Raw genomic sequence first — 15,813 nt, forward strand, 5'->3', positions numbered from 1 at the left:
ATCGCAGCTATTGATTGGAATCTCCAAATAGATCTTCTGTTTAAACAGAGACTAATTAAATTTTAGGGGAAGCGAACATTACCGAGCTCCTGGGCACCCAGCTCAGCAGGCAGCCCCTGCAAGGTCTCCACTTAGAGCCAAGTCTCCTGGAAGAGAAGCCACTTCTGAGACATTAAGCCACAGTGAATAGCATGTTCATCGCTTCTTCGCAAATCTCCAACTTAAAAAAAAAAAAAGAGAGAGAGAGACTTTAGTAATTGTTCAACTTTGACAAGCAAATCTCATCCATGTCTGAGCTCTGTACATCATGATTCCACATTACCTAGCGCCCCTGCTAGCCCTAGGCAGTTGATGGTTTTTCTCTCATCCTTAGCACAACCTGGTATAGTAGGCCCTTCGATTATCTAACGCAACACAACAAACCATCCAAAATTAATAACTTAGAACAACAGTCATTTATTATGTTCTGTGGATTGAATGGGCAGTTTTTCAGCTCCATGTGACTGCATTCACCTGAAAGCTCAGTCGGGGCCTCATTTCTTCTGCAGTAACCTCTCTTTCTTGTCCTCCAAGACTTCTCCATGTGGCCATTCTCTCCAGTTGAATAGCCTGGACCTCCTTAAATCACAGCAGCTCCATTCCAAGAGGGGAGGGCTCTGAGAGGACACACCCCCTGCGTTCAGGTGCTTATGAAGGCACCGCCTGTGCCAAGCTTGCTAATGTCCCATTGGCCAAAGCAAGTCACACAGCCAAGCCCAGAGCCAATGTGATAGGGGGGCGACTATCAGGAAACTGTCTGCACAGTAGGTTCCATTCATCCCTCTTTTGTAGATGAGAGTACTGAGGCTCAGAGAGGCTAATCTCCTTGCCCAAAGTCACTCCACAGAGCTGGGAACAAAGGGCCCATGTCTGTTGACTCCAGGGAACATGTTCTTTGCTAACAATACTGAGTCAACGTGATGTAGGTGGAGGTTGTTCAGTGGGAGGGGGCAGGACCAGAATCCCAGTGAAAATGATGGCTGACCTTCCAGGCCTCGTTAACCCAGAGGACAGCCCAGCAGGTTCCCTGGCCCACCTGGTGACTGCTCTCCCTGATCACTACACCCAGCAGATCAGAGCCTGGGCTGTGCATGGCGGCGGGCAGCATTGGGAGGCATTGAAAACGTGCTTCAGGCCGCAATCCCAGTCCTTAGTCTGGCATTGTGGCTCCTTCTGCTCCAGCCTCGCTCCTCCCCCTCCTTAACTCCAGGATGGCTTCTGCAGCACTGGCTTGCTTATCCTTATTCACTCTATTTGGAATGCCTTCCCACTTCGAAAACTAGCTTATGTCTTCTGTAAGAATGAACAGCCCTCCTGGGCACTGCAGGCCCTGTGCTGCCCCTAATCCCAGCGCCTACTACACTGGGTGGTAACTGGTTGGCTCTTCTTTGTCTGCCCTTCTCTGCAGTAATCCTTTAGGACCCATCCCTGGCTCCCAGCAGCCATACCCAGCTATGACTGGATTGAAATGAAGGGTGTACGTCTTGGGGACTGTTCCAATTCTTAGCACAACGCCCATGTTTTTTCCGCAGCCCCCAAAGACTTTAGCAGACATCTTCTGGGTGTCTTCCTGTGCTGAGAAACAAGGGGGCACCGAGTCTGTTTGCCCCTTCTCTCTGGCTTGGGGCTGGACATGTGCCCCAAGTGATCTCTGAACCAGAGAGAAGAGCCACCCCCAGCCCAAGTCCTCCTGTGCCCCATCTCCCTTTGGGAACAGGCTGCAGGAGCAGAGGTTGGATTTATTTTTATTCCTGTGCAAAGTTGGGGGAACACAGCTGGCTCCCCACCTGTCACCCTTGTGTGCGTGTCTCACTGTAGGTGCCATCCCAACGGCAGAGGGCAGCAGTGACCAGCAAGCCCAAGAAAGAGATGGGTTGGGGAGGCAGGGGAAGGCGGCCCTCCTACAGGGCCCCGCTCACTTCACACCCATTTCTCAGATTTCTCCTTCTCTCCTATCCTTAATCTGGCTCTTGCTGACTGTCTCTACTCAGCAGAGCAAGGCCGGTAACGCAAAACTCCGAGAACCTTACCTCTGTAAAGCCAGAGGCTCTGATTTAATGGCCTCCAATCCCCTCATATGACAGTTGGGAACACTGGGGTCCAGAGAAGGGACTCGCTCAGCGTCACACAGTGAACAAGGGGCAAATGGAGTTCTAACCACTCCAGTGAGGAAGCAAGGCTCATTATGTGGAATTGCCCCGTATGAAAGAGCTGTCCAGAGGGAAGCAGGTGTTTGCAAATAGAGGAGATGCCTGTCACACCTGCACACATGTCCCAGTCTAGACCACGAGCTCCTGGACTGTCTCACCTCTAAATTCCAAGACTCTTCGGCCTCGTATTTCCGGGCGGGTTTTGGCTGCTCCAATAAGACGATGCTGTCTCCCGCTGGCACAGACAGGCTGGCCTCCTCATGCTGTCTTCCCTTCAGCACACCCGGCACCTGGCAGGGCTCAGGGAAGATGCGAGAGCCTGAAGGTAGTGGGTGGGAGTGGTAGTGAGCACAGCATAACCAGAGGCTTCCTCCCCTTTCTCCTACGGTTCCCCCGAGACCCTCCCAAAGAGCTTCCTGAGCATGTCTGTGCTTTCATATCATCTCTGTGTTTTCATCTCATGGTGGTCCCCTGAAAACCCCTCTCCCCAGCCCTTCCTGTCCTCTGCTTCAGCTCCATTCTTATGTCCTTCAAGGCCCAGCCCTGGTACCTTCTCTTCCCAGAGCCTCCCTTCTCTGATTCTCATCTGGGCTTCTGCAGCCTCTGGTCTGTAACTCTGGTGACACTGGGCACCTAGGGAAGCAGTGTAGTCCAGTGGGGAGGGGGACTTCAGAGCCCCACCCGTCTATGCTTTGACCTGGCTCTGCCAGCGACCATCTGGATGAACTTGGCAAGTCTCTTAACCTGATCTGTAAAACAGATGCTAATCCACGCTCCAAATAGGAGGATTTAGAGATGGCACAGGAAGTGCCTGGAAGAGCTGCTGTTCGTACCTACAGTTGGCTATTTATGTCTGAGATCATTCTCTGTGAGATGAACAGCTCCTTGAGGGCAAAAGTGGGGTCTTTTTGGTGTCCCAAGACGTTGCAAATATTGAAACAATGAATGAATGAATGAGTGAGTGAGTGAATTCTGGCGATGGGCAGGGAACTCTGAAGTTCACCTTTCACCAGCAAGATGCAGGACAGCAGCCCCCACCCTGCCCACATACAGTGCTGAGCCCCAGGAAGCCCCTCCTCCCTTCTCAGTCCCATTCTCAAGCCTTGCACTGAGAGCCCCGCCCTGATGACTTTTTTCTTTCCTAATTACCCTGTTAAATGGAATTTATGAAGGTTTTTGTAAATTGTGAAACTGATTTGCATATTTTAGTAAGAGCATGTGATGGACCGGGAGTATTAGGCTGCAAATTTTCTGTGATGAAATTGACTTGAGCACACTCTGGATCATCAAGGTGGGGGCTGCCCCTCCCGCAGCCTCTAGGGGCTTCTTGCTCAAGACTGACAACTGTTTTTTGCTTGGCAGACCACTGTGAGCTGGGATGGGGACAAGCTCCTGTGTGTGCAGAAGGGTGAGAAGGAGGGACGCGGCTGGACCCAGTGGATTGAGGGTGATGAGCTGCACCTGGTAGGTTCCTGGGGTTGTGAGGAAGTAGGGCAGGCCAGGCTGGGCCTTGGTTCTGCTCTGAAGCTTCTCTTCCTAGGGCCTGGAGAAGATGCTTGAGTGTCTTTAGAAAGAGCATTATTTTTCAAGGTCTAGGCTGACCAAATTGTCCAATCAGAGGGAGAAGGTGGGGAGGTACATCTTCCAAACATGAGATATGGAGCTAAGCCCGTTTGCATTTCATAATCTGTTTCTATTCTCTCAGAAGCCCTATGGGTCAGGTACTGTAATGGTTCTTATTTTCAAGATGTGGACATGGAGATTCACATCCAGCTTACATAGCTAGAAAGTGGCAGCACTAAATTTGGTCCCAAGTGATGTCTATCTTCGCCATACCAAATTGTGGCAGACAAGAACCAAGGAGAGTTCACTAAGACATGATCTCAGGAGTCTAGGTCAGGGGAGAAGCCATTCTCAGCTCAAGTGTGGGTCTCACTCATCCTGTCCTTCAATCTGGGGCCTCTGATCAAAGAAACTTCTACTCCATCCATTATCTGGGAAAAGCAAGCACAAATTGAGGATAGGTGCCTTAGCCCCTGGAAGGCTAAACTAAAACATGTCTTCTGAAAGGAGACCTCCCATTACTCCTTCTTCCCCCTTAAAACTCCGCAACTACCTTCCTTCTGAGAAGGAGCCTGGTCCAGGTGATGTGGGTTTTAATCCTGACTCACTGGGTGCCTTTGAGTGCCTTCCTTCAGCCTCATCTGCAAAATGCCATTCTACCACATAAGGGTTCTGCAAAGATCAGGGTCTACAAGAGCTTTGGGATAGACAAGTGCATGCTGAAAAGAGACACAAGGGCATTGTCTCAGAGCCAGCTTAGGTTAGTACAGAGAACCTGGGCTGCAGTGCCTGACCTTGAGCATCTTCTCCTTGGGCCTTTACTTCTTCAACTGCAGAGCAATAAGGGTAGATTATGTGATCTCTATTGGTCCTTTCAGTGCCATATTTCTGTGGCTCTGTGCCAGAGATTGCTAACTGGGGGCCACAGGTCTCTTTTATTTGACCATCAATGGGCTTCAAACTTCTTTAGCCAACAATTTAAAAATTAGATGTCACATAAATATTCTGATTTCCAGCCTCTTAAAAAAAAAAAAAAAAAAAAAACTTAGAAGATATGGCAACACTGTGCTGTCATTTCCCCTGGCAACACTCAGCAGGGACTGCCCTATAAGCAGAGCATGGGCTTTCTTGCTTGTATTTAATATTACCTGAAGTTTTTGATAATAGCAACTCCAGTATTCCACCCACTGAGGTACCAATATAACTGGTCTAGCCTGGGCCTAGGCATTTTTCAAACTCCCCAGGTAACTCCAACGTGTAACTGAAATCTGGAACCACCATGCTAGTTTGCAACCCTAGTCTGCAGCAGCTTATTGAGCCCCTTAAAGGTCGAGCCCTATGTCTGGGCCTGATTTCTCCCAAGCCTGGTCACAGACCCTCCTGGGTTCAGGCCTGAGGCTCTTAAAGCCTTTGGCCCCCTGAAGGGGAGGAGAGGCATCAGAAGGTCCTATTGGTCAGCTCTGAGCCACACTGTTTCCCCACTAGTTCTGTCTATAGGCCGTTGTCGGGCCTGATCTCCACTGACCCAGTTCAGCCATCTTTCCAAGGAATTGGTCGGTTCAAACCAAGTCTTGGGAAAAACAGCAGCCTGAGTATTTTTTAAGTTTCTGCACCTAGATGCACTAAGCACCGAGTGTGACCTTGTTCTGGATAATGACGAGCATCTGTTTTTATTTCAGGAGATGAGAGTGCAGGGTGTGATCTGCAAGCAAGTATTCAAGAAGATGCACTGAAGCCCGGGCAGACCTTGGTTTGTGGAATGAGTGGCTTGGATGTATGGTCCAGGAAGCCCCTCTTTACATAGCATGAGGTAGAAATGTCCGGCCACCCCCAAGTATCTGTCAGCAGTCTGTCTCTCGGCTGTCTGTCTCTTTTCCTTTTCTTAAAACAAAGCCATTTCAATAAAAGTGATCTCTGCTCAAGGCTTCAAAACCCCACTGTGCTCACTTTTTCTCCAGGGCTTCTGAAGTTGGCTTCTCCTGATGCCACTTCTGGACAGAAAGGAGAAATTCAGCCACATGCCTACAGATTTAGTCTTGACATTGCACCTGTGTGACGGTCGTTCCCCAAGGGTACAGGCTTGGCCCAGGGTGTGTGGCCTGACATTCAGTCACATCTGTACCTACCACGTTACATGTCCGGTCAGGGCCAAAGTGCAGTGAGTGCCACAGAAGCAGGAGAAAATGCCCTTTACCCTGGGAACTTAGAGCCTAGTTAAGGGGATCTGACCAACAGAGATCTCTAACTCTGCATGGACACAAAGGATGTTCTAAAAGTTATTTATGAATGAAATGGAACGGGATAGAATCATAGACCCAAAGGGAGAATGAAGTAAACGTTAACCAGAGGCTGTCGCCAATTGGATTTGATTTCAGAGATGTTATGAACACATCCTTCACCAACGCATAACCGCCCCACCTCATCTATGGGCTGATGCAATCCTTCCTTTTCACTGTTTTAGTTGAGACATAGCTTACAGATTCCCCTAGAAGAGGGAAAACAGCTTCATGTTCACATTAAAATGTAAATGATTGCCAGGCTACAGCCCAGACCTTGTAATTCAGAATCTCAGGAGGAAGGGGACAAGTTCCCCGGGAAATGCCACGCCGCGACAAAGCCTGTGAAGCGTGGATCTCAAGAACGTATGTGAGTAGGAACAGAAGGGGGTCCAGGGCTAAGCAGGGAAGCATGGATGCCAAGAGCAATGTTTGCAAGAGGAGGAAAACGTCATCTGTAACTGAGATAAGATGAGCAGAGAAACCGAAGGGTCTAAAGTGAGGAGGTGGGAGACCATGGATAGGGAAAACCGCTGGGAAAGGGAAGGCTTACATCGAGGACCCCCCTCAACATCAAGTTCGCCTAGGCCATGTCCTGCCTCGGAACAAGTACTGGGTTAAGGAGTCAGATGAGCAGAGTTCGAATCCCAACTCCGCCACCTACAGGACAACACCACACCTCCATGGACCTCACTTCTCTAGTCAGCAAACCATAATAATCCACCTTGCCTCCCATGCAAGGGTGGTGAGGTTTGTAATGCGTATAACACCTGTAGACCTCCAAGCCTTGGACCAATGGCTCTCAGACTTAGCTGAACATTAGAACAACCTGGCAAGCTTTCAGAATGCCCTATACCCAGGCCACTCCCCAAGACCAGTTACATCTCAAGGTGAGAACCACTCATCGGTATTTCTTTAAGCTTCTCAAGTGATTCTAATATGCCACTGGAATCAAGAGCCATTCCTCTAGACCAGTGTTTACAACCTGGGGGCAATCCAGCCCCCATCTAGGGGCATTTGGCAAGGTCTGGAGACGTATTTAATTTAACAGCTTGAGGGGCTGGTGCTACTGGCATCCCTGACCTCTGCCATTAGATGCCAGCAGTGCTAACCCCCACCCAAGCTGTTAAAAATGTGGGCAGAGGCCACGGATGCTGCTAAACATCCTGTAATGCACAGGACAGCCTCCCACAACAAAGAATTACCCAGCCGATATGTCAAAAGTGACAAGGTTGAAAGTTGAGAAACCCTGCCCTAGACAAATGTAAGAAATGTTTAATTTTTTTTTTTTTTATCAGAGTCATATCCTTAGCTTAGACCAAGGAAACTAAAACCCAGAATTGCCTTAAGATTTGGGATACTTGTTCACCTTCGTGGCCCTTGGCTATGTCCCTGAGCATAGAGAAATTAAAGGCAAAGGCTCTTGTAAAGACCATTCATTCATTCATTCATCTATCCATTCATCACATAAATGTTTGATGAAGACCTATTACGTGCCAGGCACTGAGCTAGGGACACATCTGTTAGTCATCCAGGATTTCTCACCCCAGATATTGAGACCCCCATTAGACCACCTCCAATGTAAAAATGCCTCCCTCACCAGGTTCTGATGGAGGACTCACAGGTGTAGCCCTGTTAGCGTGAGTGTACCTGTGATGTAGGGCTCATGGCTCCACCCTTGGAGGACGCTAGTCCCATGAGAGACTCAGCCCTACTCTGATTGAGTAGCTTGAATACCTGGACCTATTTTAGCGAGCAGTGAGAGTCACAGGTTTTTGAACAGGGGTGGCCTGGCTTTTCAGCAGAACTAATCTGGCAGCCGTTCTCTCAGTAGTAAGAAGAGAAAAGTACAAGGAATACCAGTTGGAGCATCGCACAGGGCAGTCACATTTAATTCAAAATTCACTTTATATGAGACTAATCTTCCACAAGAAGAAGTATATGTAAAGTCAGAAGGATGTTTCTTATTGTGTGTAAATCTGGAACCACAGAAGAAGGCTTCTGGCTTTAATGTTGCTTTCCGTTTGCCCAGCACCATCTCCAGTATTGTGCAGGGGGCTTGCTCCTGAATTTGGCAGCAGCATATGTCAGCTTGTTCAGCCTTTTCGTGGCTTTTAGCACCTCTCAACTCCAGTCCAAAGCTCTTGATGCTAGCTCCAATTTTGGAACACTACCGCAAGCTCCACCACTTAACTGACACTTGGATGCCATTGTTACAGGATATTAAAAAAAAAAAAAAAAGATTTTCAATCATAACAACTCTGTTTGATAACAACTGGGCACTAGTAATGGACTCCCTGAGTTTCCAAAGCATGGCAACAATACCATCATGCCCATAGGACTCGCCAGCTCACCTGGTGCCACTAGGCTGTGGAAATAGCATCACTGCATCTCACAGTTCCCTGGGTCCGCCAGCTTGGAAAGGTTTTTTTTGACATTTTTTGAACTGAAGAGTTACAGTATTTCAAAAAACACCCTAAGTGAGAATTTATTAATATAGTTACATCACACAACTTCGAATTTTTTTTAAAAACTAGGACCACCACATGCAGCAACTAAAGCAGGAAGTGCCGAGCCGAGGCCAAGCCTAAGATAATGGCAAAGGCAGCGAAGTGAGGGGGCTGAGTGCCCAAGCTCTGGAACCCTGTGACCTGGGTTCAAATCCAGCTCCGCTACTTCCTAGCTCTGTGAGGTTAAGGCAAGTCATGCAGATCACTCTGTGCCTCAGTTTACCCATCTGTAAATTGGAGCTAACAATTCCTCACAGACTTTTTGTGAGAATTAAATGAACCTAACACATGTAAGCAACTTCGAATAGATATATGGTATGTTTTATTTCCAAGGAGATTTAAACAATTCCTGGCATATAACAAAGCAATTTAAATGTAGGTTAATAAAAAGAGAGAGAGAGAGAGATCTGAGAGGCACTTCAGGGTTGCAATCAACGTGACTTCATTGCCGCTGACACGATGTGATGTGGGTGGCAGAAGAGCAGGAGCAGCTGAAGCTCAGTGGCAGCCGAGAAGCATCGAACAAAATTCAGGAGGGATGGCTCAGCTAGGGCAGGAAAATTCCAGGAGCCTCTGAGCCAGAAGGAGGGGCTAGAGCCGGGCCTCTCTGACCTCCGGGGGTGCAAACCCTAATGCAAGTCCTCTGCTATCCACCACCCCAACACACACAGGATACTGATTGGGACCCCAGGATTTCTAATACAAAGACATGGTGAGCCTCCATGACAGGGCTGGCAGAGGATGGACTTTGGATCCTGAGTCCCCAAGCCCCCTTCAATGTCATTCTCTGGGAAGCCTCTAAAACCTTTCCACAAAGAGAAAATTCTGGCAAGGCAAACCCCAAAGACCTCTCTGGAAGCCCTAATTTATAACCTCTGTCTCAATTAATTAGGATACCACTACTGTTCATTTCAGGTGCAAATTAAACAGCTCAACACTGCACTGCAATTAAAGTCTGCTTAATCCTCCTAAATGCCCCTTACCTACACCAACAGATGGGAGCAACCTTCCCACACCACCCACCCTCACCTGCAACTCTGGGTCTTCCCACTCTGAGTCCCCAGAGACTTCACTAATTCAGCTTCAGCCTTATATCGCATCCCTGAGCTGGAGACCTGCTAATCACCCAGGTCACAGAAAAGGGTCTTTGCTCTGAGAAAGTTGGGACAAGGAACAAGATGGCTGTCTCTTCGGAAAAAAGGACTCGATTCACTCTAGGAAGGACACTTACCAACGATGATATCCCCATTTCCCCTCTAATAATCCAAACCCTACCAATCCTTCAGAGAAAACTTTGGGGAGCCCACAAACCCAGCCCCTTTCTTTGAGTTGATTCTCTCAAGGGTGATCCTAGCCATTTCCCCTTTTTGAGATGCCCACAATAAAGAAATACCAGAGTAGAATGACAAAAAGTTGTGGTTTATTTTAAATGGTTGCATGTAACAAATTAAATAGTTTAGCACACAAAAATGCAATGTAATATAATTATGTTGTGCTAGTTTCGAGATAATTATAGAATTTATAAAATTTATGAATTTATAGTATACCCGAGGCAGTCTGGTCCAAGAGTGGTACACAAGTTTAAAGCTGGATCATGAACTTCGTTCTGTTCCAATCCTGTCTCTGTGACCTTCACGTATAACGTATTTGGTGATAGTGTCAAAAGTTGAAAAGCCCTTAACGAATGTGAGGTCCGAGCCCAATATCACAGGCTCCTACTGGAGGCCTTGTTCGAACTCCTAACTTAACTCTCAGTTTTACCATTGGCTTAGACACTCCCAGTGGACATCCATCACATTTGTCATCTTGCCAACAACTCTCCCATGTTTGGGGAGTTTCTTTCATTAGGAATTTTACCTCTCCAAAGTATTCATGGAAGGAAAAACTAGCTTTTGAGGCTACTTTGCCAGGCCCCAGATATGAGACCAACTTTTTCTCAGCTAGATATGCCTGAGTGAAGAAATTCGGAAAGAGAACCATGTGAGGGAGGTGGACAATGCAGACTTGATGGAGGCAGCAGAGAAATGGGCTTCGGGCTGGCGCCAGTGGCAAAGCTTCTACTTTTCAGTTTCCAATATCATGGAGGCTATCGACACTGGCAACAGGCACAGAATAGAGAGGCAATCAGAACCATGTGCTTCCTATACTACATATTAGCAGAAAATGCAGAGACAGAGGAACAAATTAAAGGACATTTTAGGGATGCAATCAGGAAAACTCAGACTGTGAGAAATTTCAGGACAAATAACCTGGTTTCTTTGACAAATAAATTGCGGGGAATAAAAAAAAGATAAGAAAGAGAACCTGTAGGCTAAAAGAAACTCAGGAGACATATCAACTAATCATGCTACATGGCCTTTATTTGAATCCTAATTCAAACAAATGAACTGTAAAAACAAACTAAAACAAAAAGGCATATGAGATAATTAGGGAAATTTGTACGCTGACACTATTTGATCGTATTACCAGAAACACTATTTAAATTTTAGGTGTGATAATGGCATTATGGTCATATATTTTAAGAGTTCTTGTCTCTTAGAGATACACACTGAAATGTTTATGGATAAGAAGTATAATGTCTGGGTTTGTTTCAAAATAATTGAGGAGGGGAGGAAATGAACTAAGACTGGCTGTAATGATAAATGTTGAAGCTGGATAACAGATATGTGGAATTCATTCAACTATCCTGTCTCCTTCACAGATGTTTGAAATAGTCCATGATAAAAACTTTCTTAAAAACTAGTTAAAATAAATTAAATTTAAATAAATAAATAAATGACTGCGTAAAATCAAACTCCATCTGCCTTGACTATGCATGTCCTTGTGGAGCTGATTGGCGAGGTTAACCAGGTGCTTTTCATTTTAGATTTAAGCTTGGCAAGCAATCGCTTCTCCTCTGGGAGAGATGATGAGTGAAGCTGCTGGGATGTGGAGGCTGAGAAACTGTAATGCACTCTGGCCATGTGGTTTCCCTCCGCTCATGGGAAAGAAACTCCCCTCCGCTCTGGTCTCCAGGGTTGCTTTGCGGACCATTGCTACCATGCATGCCCACTCCATCCCAGCTAGCCAGCTCTACCACATACCTACAGCCAGCTTTCTCTACCATAAACCTTCCACCTGGACCTCTATAGCCAAGAGGACATTGGAAAGTGTGTGGAGGTGATGGATCTTCCAGAGCCAGATTCAGGTTCAGGTGCTCTCAGAGAGTTGGAACGGGGCCAGTGAGATGGTGCTCCAACATAGTCCAGGAAAGCGGCAGTGAGAGGCCATACCAAGGCAGTGGGATGGAGAGAAGGGGCAGTTGCAAACAACAATGCTAAGGGAGAGTCCATGGACTTATCAAATGATTAAATGTGGAGAGGGAGGAAAAGAGAAAACCCCAGAAAAAAACATTTCCCATAAAGTGTCATGAAAACATTGATCTCCTTCAATCTTCATCAGCAGCATAGTAGACCACTGCTAGTTTTCTTGTTTCAAGTCTGGTCCCCTTTCTTCTTCCTCAGTCTATGTGGTTCAGACAGGACTTACTTTCTTTGCCCCAGTCACTTCCAGGGCTAGATACACAACACAGGTCTGGCCAATCAAACCCAGGGTCAATGGACTGAGCACAAGTACATGATCTTGAGTTTTTAGTTTCGATGCCTGGGAAAGAGATGCTCTATAGTCGGGGAAGATAAAGGGGTTGAATGCCAACCTGGAGCTGCTGAGAGCCATCACATGGAGAGAGCCTTACTGAAATGAAAGCTTCATGGAGGAAAACAGGCAAGAGAATAGATGCTGCTTTATCATTCGCGCATAAGGATCCAGCCCTGCCTGACACCAGTCCTAACCCTGGGCTTTTTACTTATGAGCGAATTAGATCCTTTGCTTTTCCTTAACTAGCATGAGTTGGAGTTTGGTTACTTGTGATTAAAATGGTCCCAATATAACAATCTTGTGAGACGTATATCATCATCCTCAGCCTCCTAATGAAAACACTGAATCTCTGACAAGTTAGTGAAATTGCTTAAAATTATGCATTTTCATGTGTCAAAATAGGGTATTTTCCCCTAAACTCTTTCTTTCTCTCCTCACTCACCTTTTATTGAGAAGATTCTTGGAATATGAAACAAGAAGAGATTTTTGTAATCTAATTCAGTACCCACCACCACCTCTCCACACACGTACCACTCTGGCAGAGATTCTGGACCCTGGGGGTGGGGGTGAAAGGGTGGGGGGAGTGGAGCAGTGTAAGACCAGATAGATGAAGACAGAGGAAAAGAAGGATGGAGTCAAAGGAGAGCTGTGGTTGTTTTTAAATATTTTGGCAAATTCTCTGACATGTCTTCCTTAAAAAGGTGGAGGCTAATTTTTTCCCACTCCCTCCTTGAACGTGAATTGGTGGCAGAAGTGATGGTATGTGACTCCTGAGGCTAGGTCATGAAACACAGAACTTTCTCCTTGTTCTCTCTCTTGGATCACTCAGTCTGAGAGAAGTCTGTCACCATGTCATGAGAGCACTTGAGCAGCACTGTGGAGAGGTCCACATGGAGAGCAGCAGTGGCCTCTCACTGTGGCCACCTTTGAAAGCAGATCCTTCAGTCCAACTAAGCCACTCTCAAGCTCCTGACCCATAGAAACTATGAGATAATAAATGTCTATGTTGTTTTAAGACACTAAGCTATGGGGCCATTTGTTACAGAGCAGTCAGTCACTGATACAGGAACTCTCAGATACATGATCAGAGTGGTCACTGTGTGAACTGACGGGATCTCCATGGGAACCCTGAAGGGCTGCTGTGCCCCATCCTCTGGACCCCATGACTATGACATACCAGCTGATGGCAAGATTTCATTTCTTCTTTATAGGGCTTTACAGGTAGAACCAAGAGGCAGCACTGAGATTGGCAACTGGGTATTTGTCATGCCAAAAACTGTGCCCTTCCCATGAAGCCACATTTCAGAGTCTGGTTGTCAAGGAGCTAGAAGAGTTGAGGAAAGAGCTAACAAACCTCAGGTTCTTTCTTTGAATCCTAAAGAGGCCGAGAATTAAAGGATAGAATAAGATGGTGGTTCTCTTATTAATTTACTTAAAATCCAGTGGAGATGTGATTAAGGTAGAGATCAAGATGAAATCATATTGAATTATGGTGGGCCCTAAATCCAGCAGGATTCTCATCCTAATAAGAGACAGAAAGGGAAACACACAGAAGAAGGTGATTTGAATATGGAGGCAAAAATTAGAGTAATGTGTCTATAAGCCAAAGAATGCTAAGGACTACCAGCAACCACTAGAAGCTAGGAGAGAGACACTGAACTGATTCTTGCTCAGAACCTTCAGAAGGAACCAACTTTGTCAATACTTCTGGCCTCCTGAAGTGAGTTAATTTCTACGTTTTAAGCAACCCCCCCGCCCCTGCCCCCGGCACATAAACAGATGAGGCAATATTAGATACCAGTTTCAAATGGATACCAGTCTCAAGTAGATTGAGATGTCTCCTATTGTTTTTTTAATTCTCCATAAATGTATATTGATCACCTGATTGGGCCAGGGCCATGGCTGGGCCATTCACACAGAAAATGTCACATTAAGTTCAGGGACCAGATGAGTGCCTCAGATGGAGCTCCAGATGACTAGAGAGCAACGTTGGGTGCAGGAATTTAGAAAGACCCTCTTCAGGGGGTGGAGTGGGTAAGCTCAGTAGCTTTTTGGAAAAATAAAGAGTAAATTTCTAGCAGACATGGAGATGCAGCCCTAGGTAATGCACTTTGGGCTGGTCCAGAGGGAAGAACTATCTTTAGACTTTTTTGTTTCTAAAAGAAAAACCTGAAGGGGGTGATGTCTTAATCTGAAGAAGTGACCCTAGACCCTCCTTAACATCTCAGACACCATGACAAGAGCGGGGATGAGAGAGTGTAGGGAAAAAAAGTAGGGAACTATCTGTGCTCACCAGGGGCCACTTTAATTCCTGTCCCGTAGTATCTGCCCTCCTCATTTTGGTGTTCAAGGCCTCCTTAACAAGTCCCTGCCCTGAAGGTCTGGGATATGTCCTTTCTGTCTGAACCATGCTTTCCTCCTGAAGTGAATGTGATGGTTCCTGCACAATGCTACTGTTTTTCCCATTCTCTCTGAAAAATGCCTGATTCTTCTCTTTCTAGCAAATTCTTACGAACTTGTTCAAAAAGTCTTTTCTCCAAGAGGTCTTCTTTGATTGAATCTTTCCTAATTCTGTTCAATTTTGATTAGTTTGGTGCTGCTGTGATCTTGGCAGAGAAGCGCCAAGGCAGGTTGCACATATGAGGAGCTCTTTCTTGTTGATCACCATGTGGCCTTCATCAGATTTTCTCCAGCCAGATAGGACCTGGTCTCATGCCATTCTCCTCTCGCTCCTCACTTTTCCCTGTATTCTCTGACTTACTGGACCGTGTAAGTAAGTTAATTAATAGCCTGAACTTCACACTGTGGTTATCAGCCCAACCTTGACCATTCTTTCATTTACAGCCCTTCTAAAGAGACCTTCAGACCACATTAAGAAATCTTCCTGACACGCAGCAGTAGATGGGGACCTTTGTCCCACAGAAGAGGCCACCTCTGAGACAGTGCCACTCTTCAGATGAGGTGGGCATTGCATCAACTAATTCAAGATATCAAGATAAGGCCTGGGAATGTCTGAAGAGAATCTCTGCCATTTTACGCTTGAGACTCTTATCATTTTATAGTCCCTAATTGATAACCCTCAAGATTGCTGTAATCACTACCGATTTTTCCCCAAGCCTACCATTCTTCAAGACTCGGCTAAAAGCCCTGCCGAGGCAAGATGCCTTCCCCATAAGCCCTGGGTGGCCTTTCAACAGATTAAAGGTTAAACAAACTGTGTTGCATCTATGCAATGGGATAATACTCAGCAATTAAAGGAACTGTTGAGACTCAAAACTGTTGGAACTGTTGAGATCCAATTTGGATGGATCTTAGGGTATGAAGCAAAGCGAAAAAAAAAAATCTCAAAAGTTACATACTATATGATTTCATTTAGATGAAATTATCTAAATAAAAAAATTACAGAGATGGAGGACACACCAGTGATTTCCAGGGGTTAGGGAATGGGCAGGAGGATGTGACTGTAAAGGGGCAGCATGAAGGAATTCCTTTGTGGGCACAGAATAGTTCCATATCTTGACTGTGGTTGTGGTTACATGAATCTATACACATGATTAAATATCATAGAATTGTTCACAAAGCTATACAAAAAATGAGGGCATATAAAATGGTGAAATCTGAGTAAGATCTATAGTTGAT

At 46.1% G+C, this 15,813-nt stretch overlaps 1 protein-coding gene across 1 annotated transcript in view; it reads left to right on the forward strand.

Annotated features, from left to right (window-relative positions):
• RBP1 (retinol binding protein 1) overlaps positions 1 to 5,684 on the forward strand; it is a 20,312-nt gene extending 14,628 nt beyond the window's left edge. Inside the window, exons 3-4 of the mRNA XM_015585758.2 lie at positions 3,552 to 3,653; positions 5,432 to 5,684. Of these exons, the coding sequence (XP_015441244.1) occupies positions 3,552 to 3,653; positions 5,432 to 5,485 (156 nt within the window). The 3' untranslated portion in view covers positions 5,486 to 5,684. The remainder of the gene's footprint in view (positions 1 to 3,551; positions 3,654 to 5,431) is intronic.
• Positions 5,685 to 15,813: the final 10,129 nt, after the last annotated feature.

This window comes from Pteropus alecto, unplaced genomic scaffold (genome assembly GCF_000325575.1).
Source record: "Pteropus alecto unplaced genomic scaffold, ASM32557v1 scaffold92, whole genome shotgun sequence".
NCBI classification, from domain to species: Eukaryota; Metazoa; Chordata; class Mammalia; order Chiroptera; family Pteropodidae; genus Pteropus; species Pteropus alecto.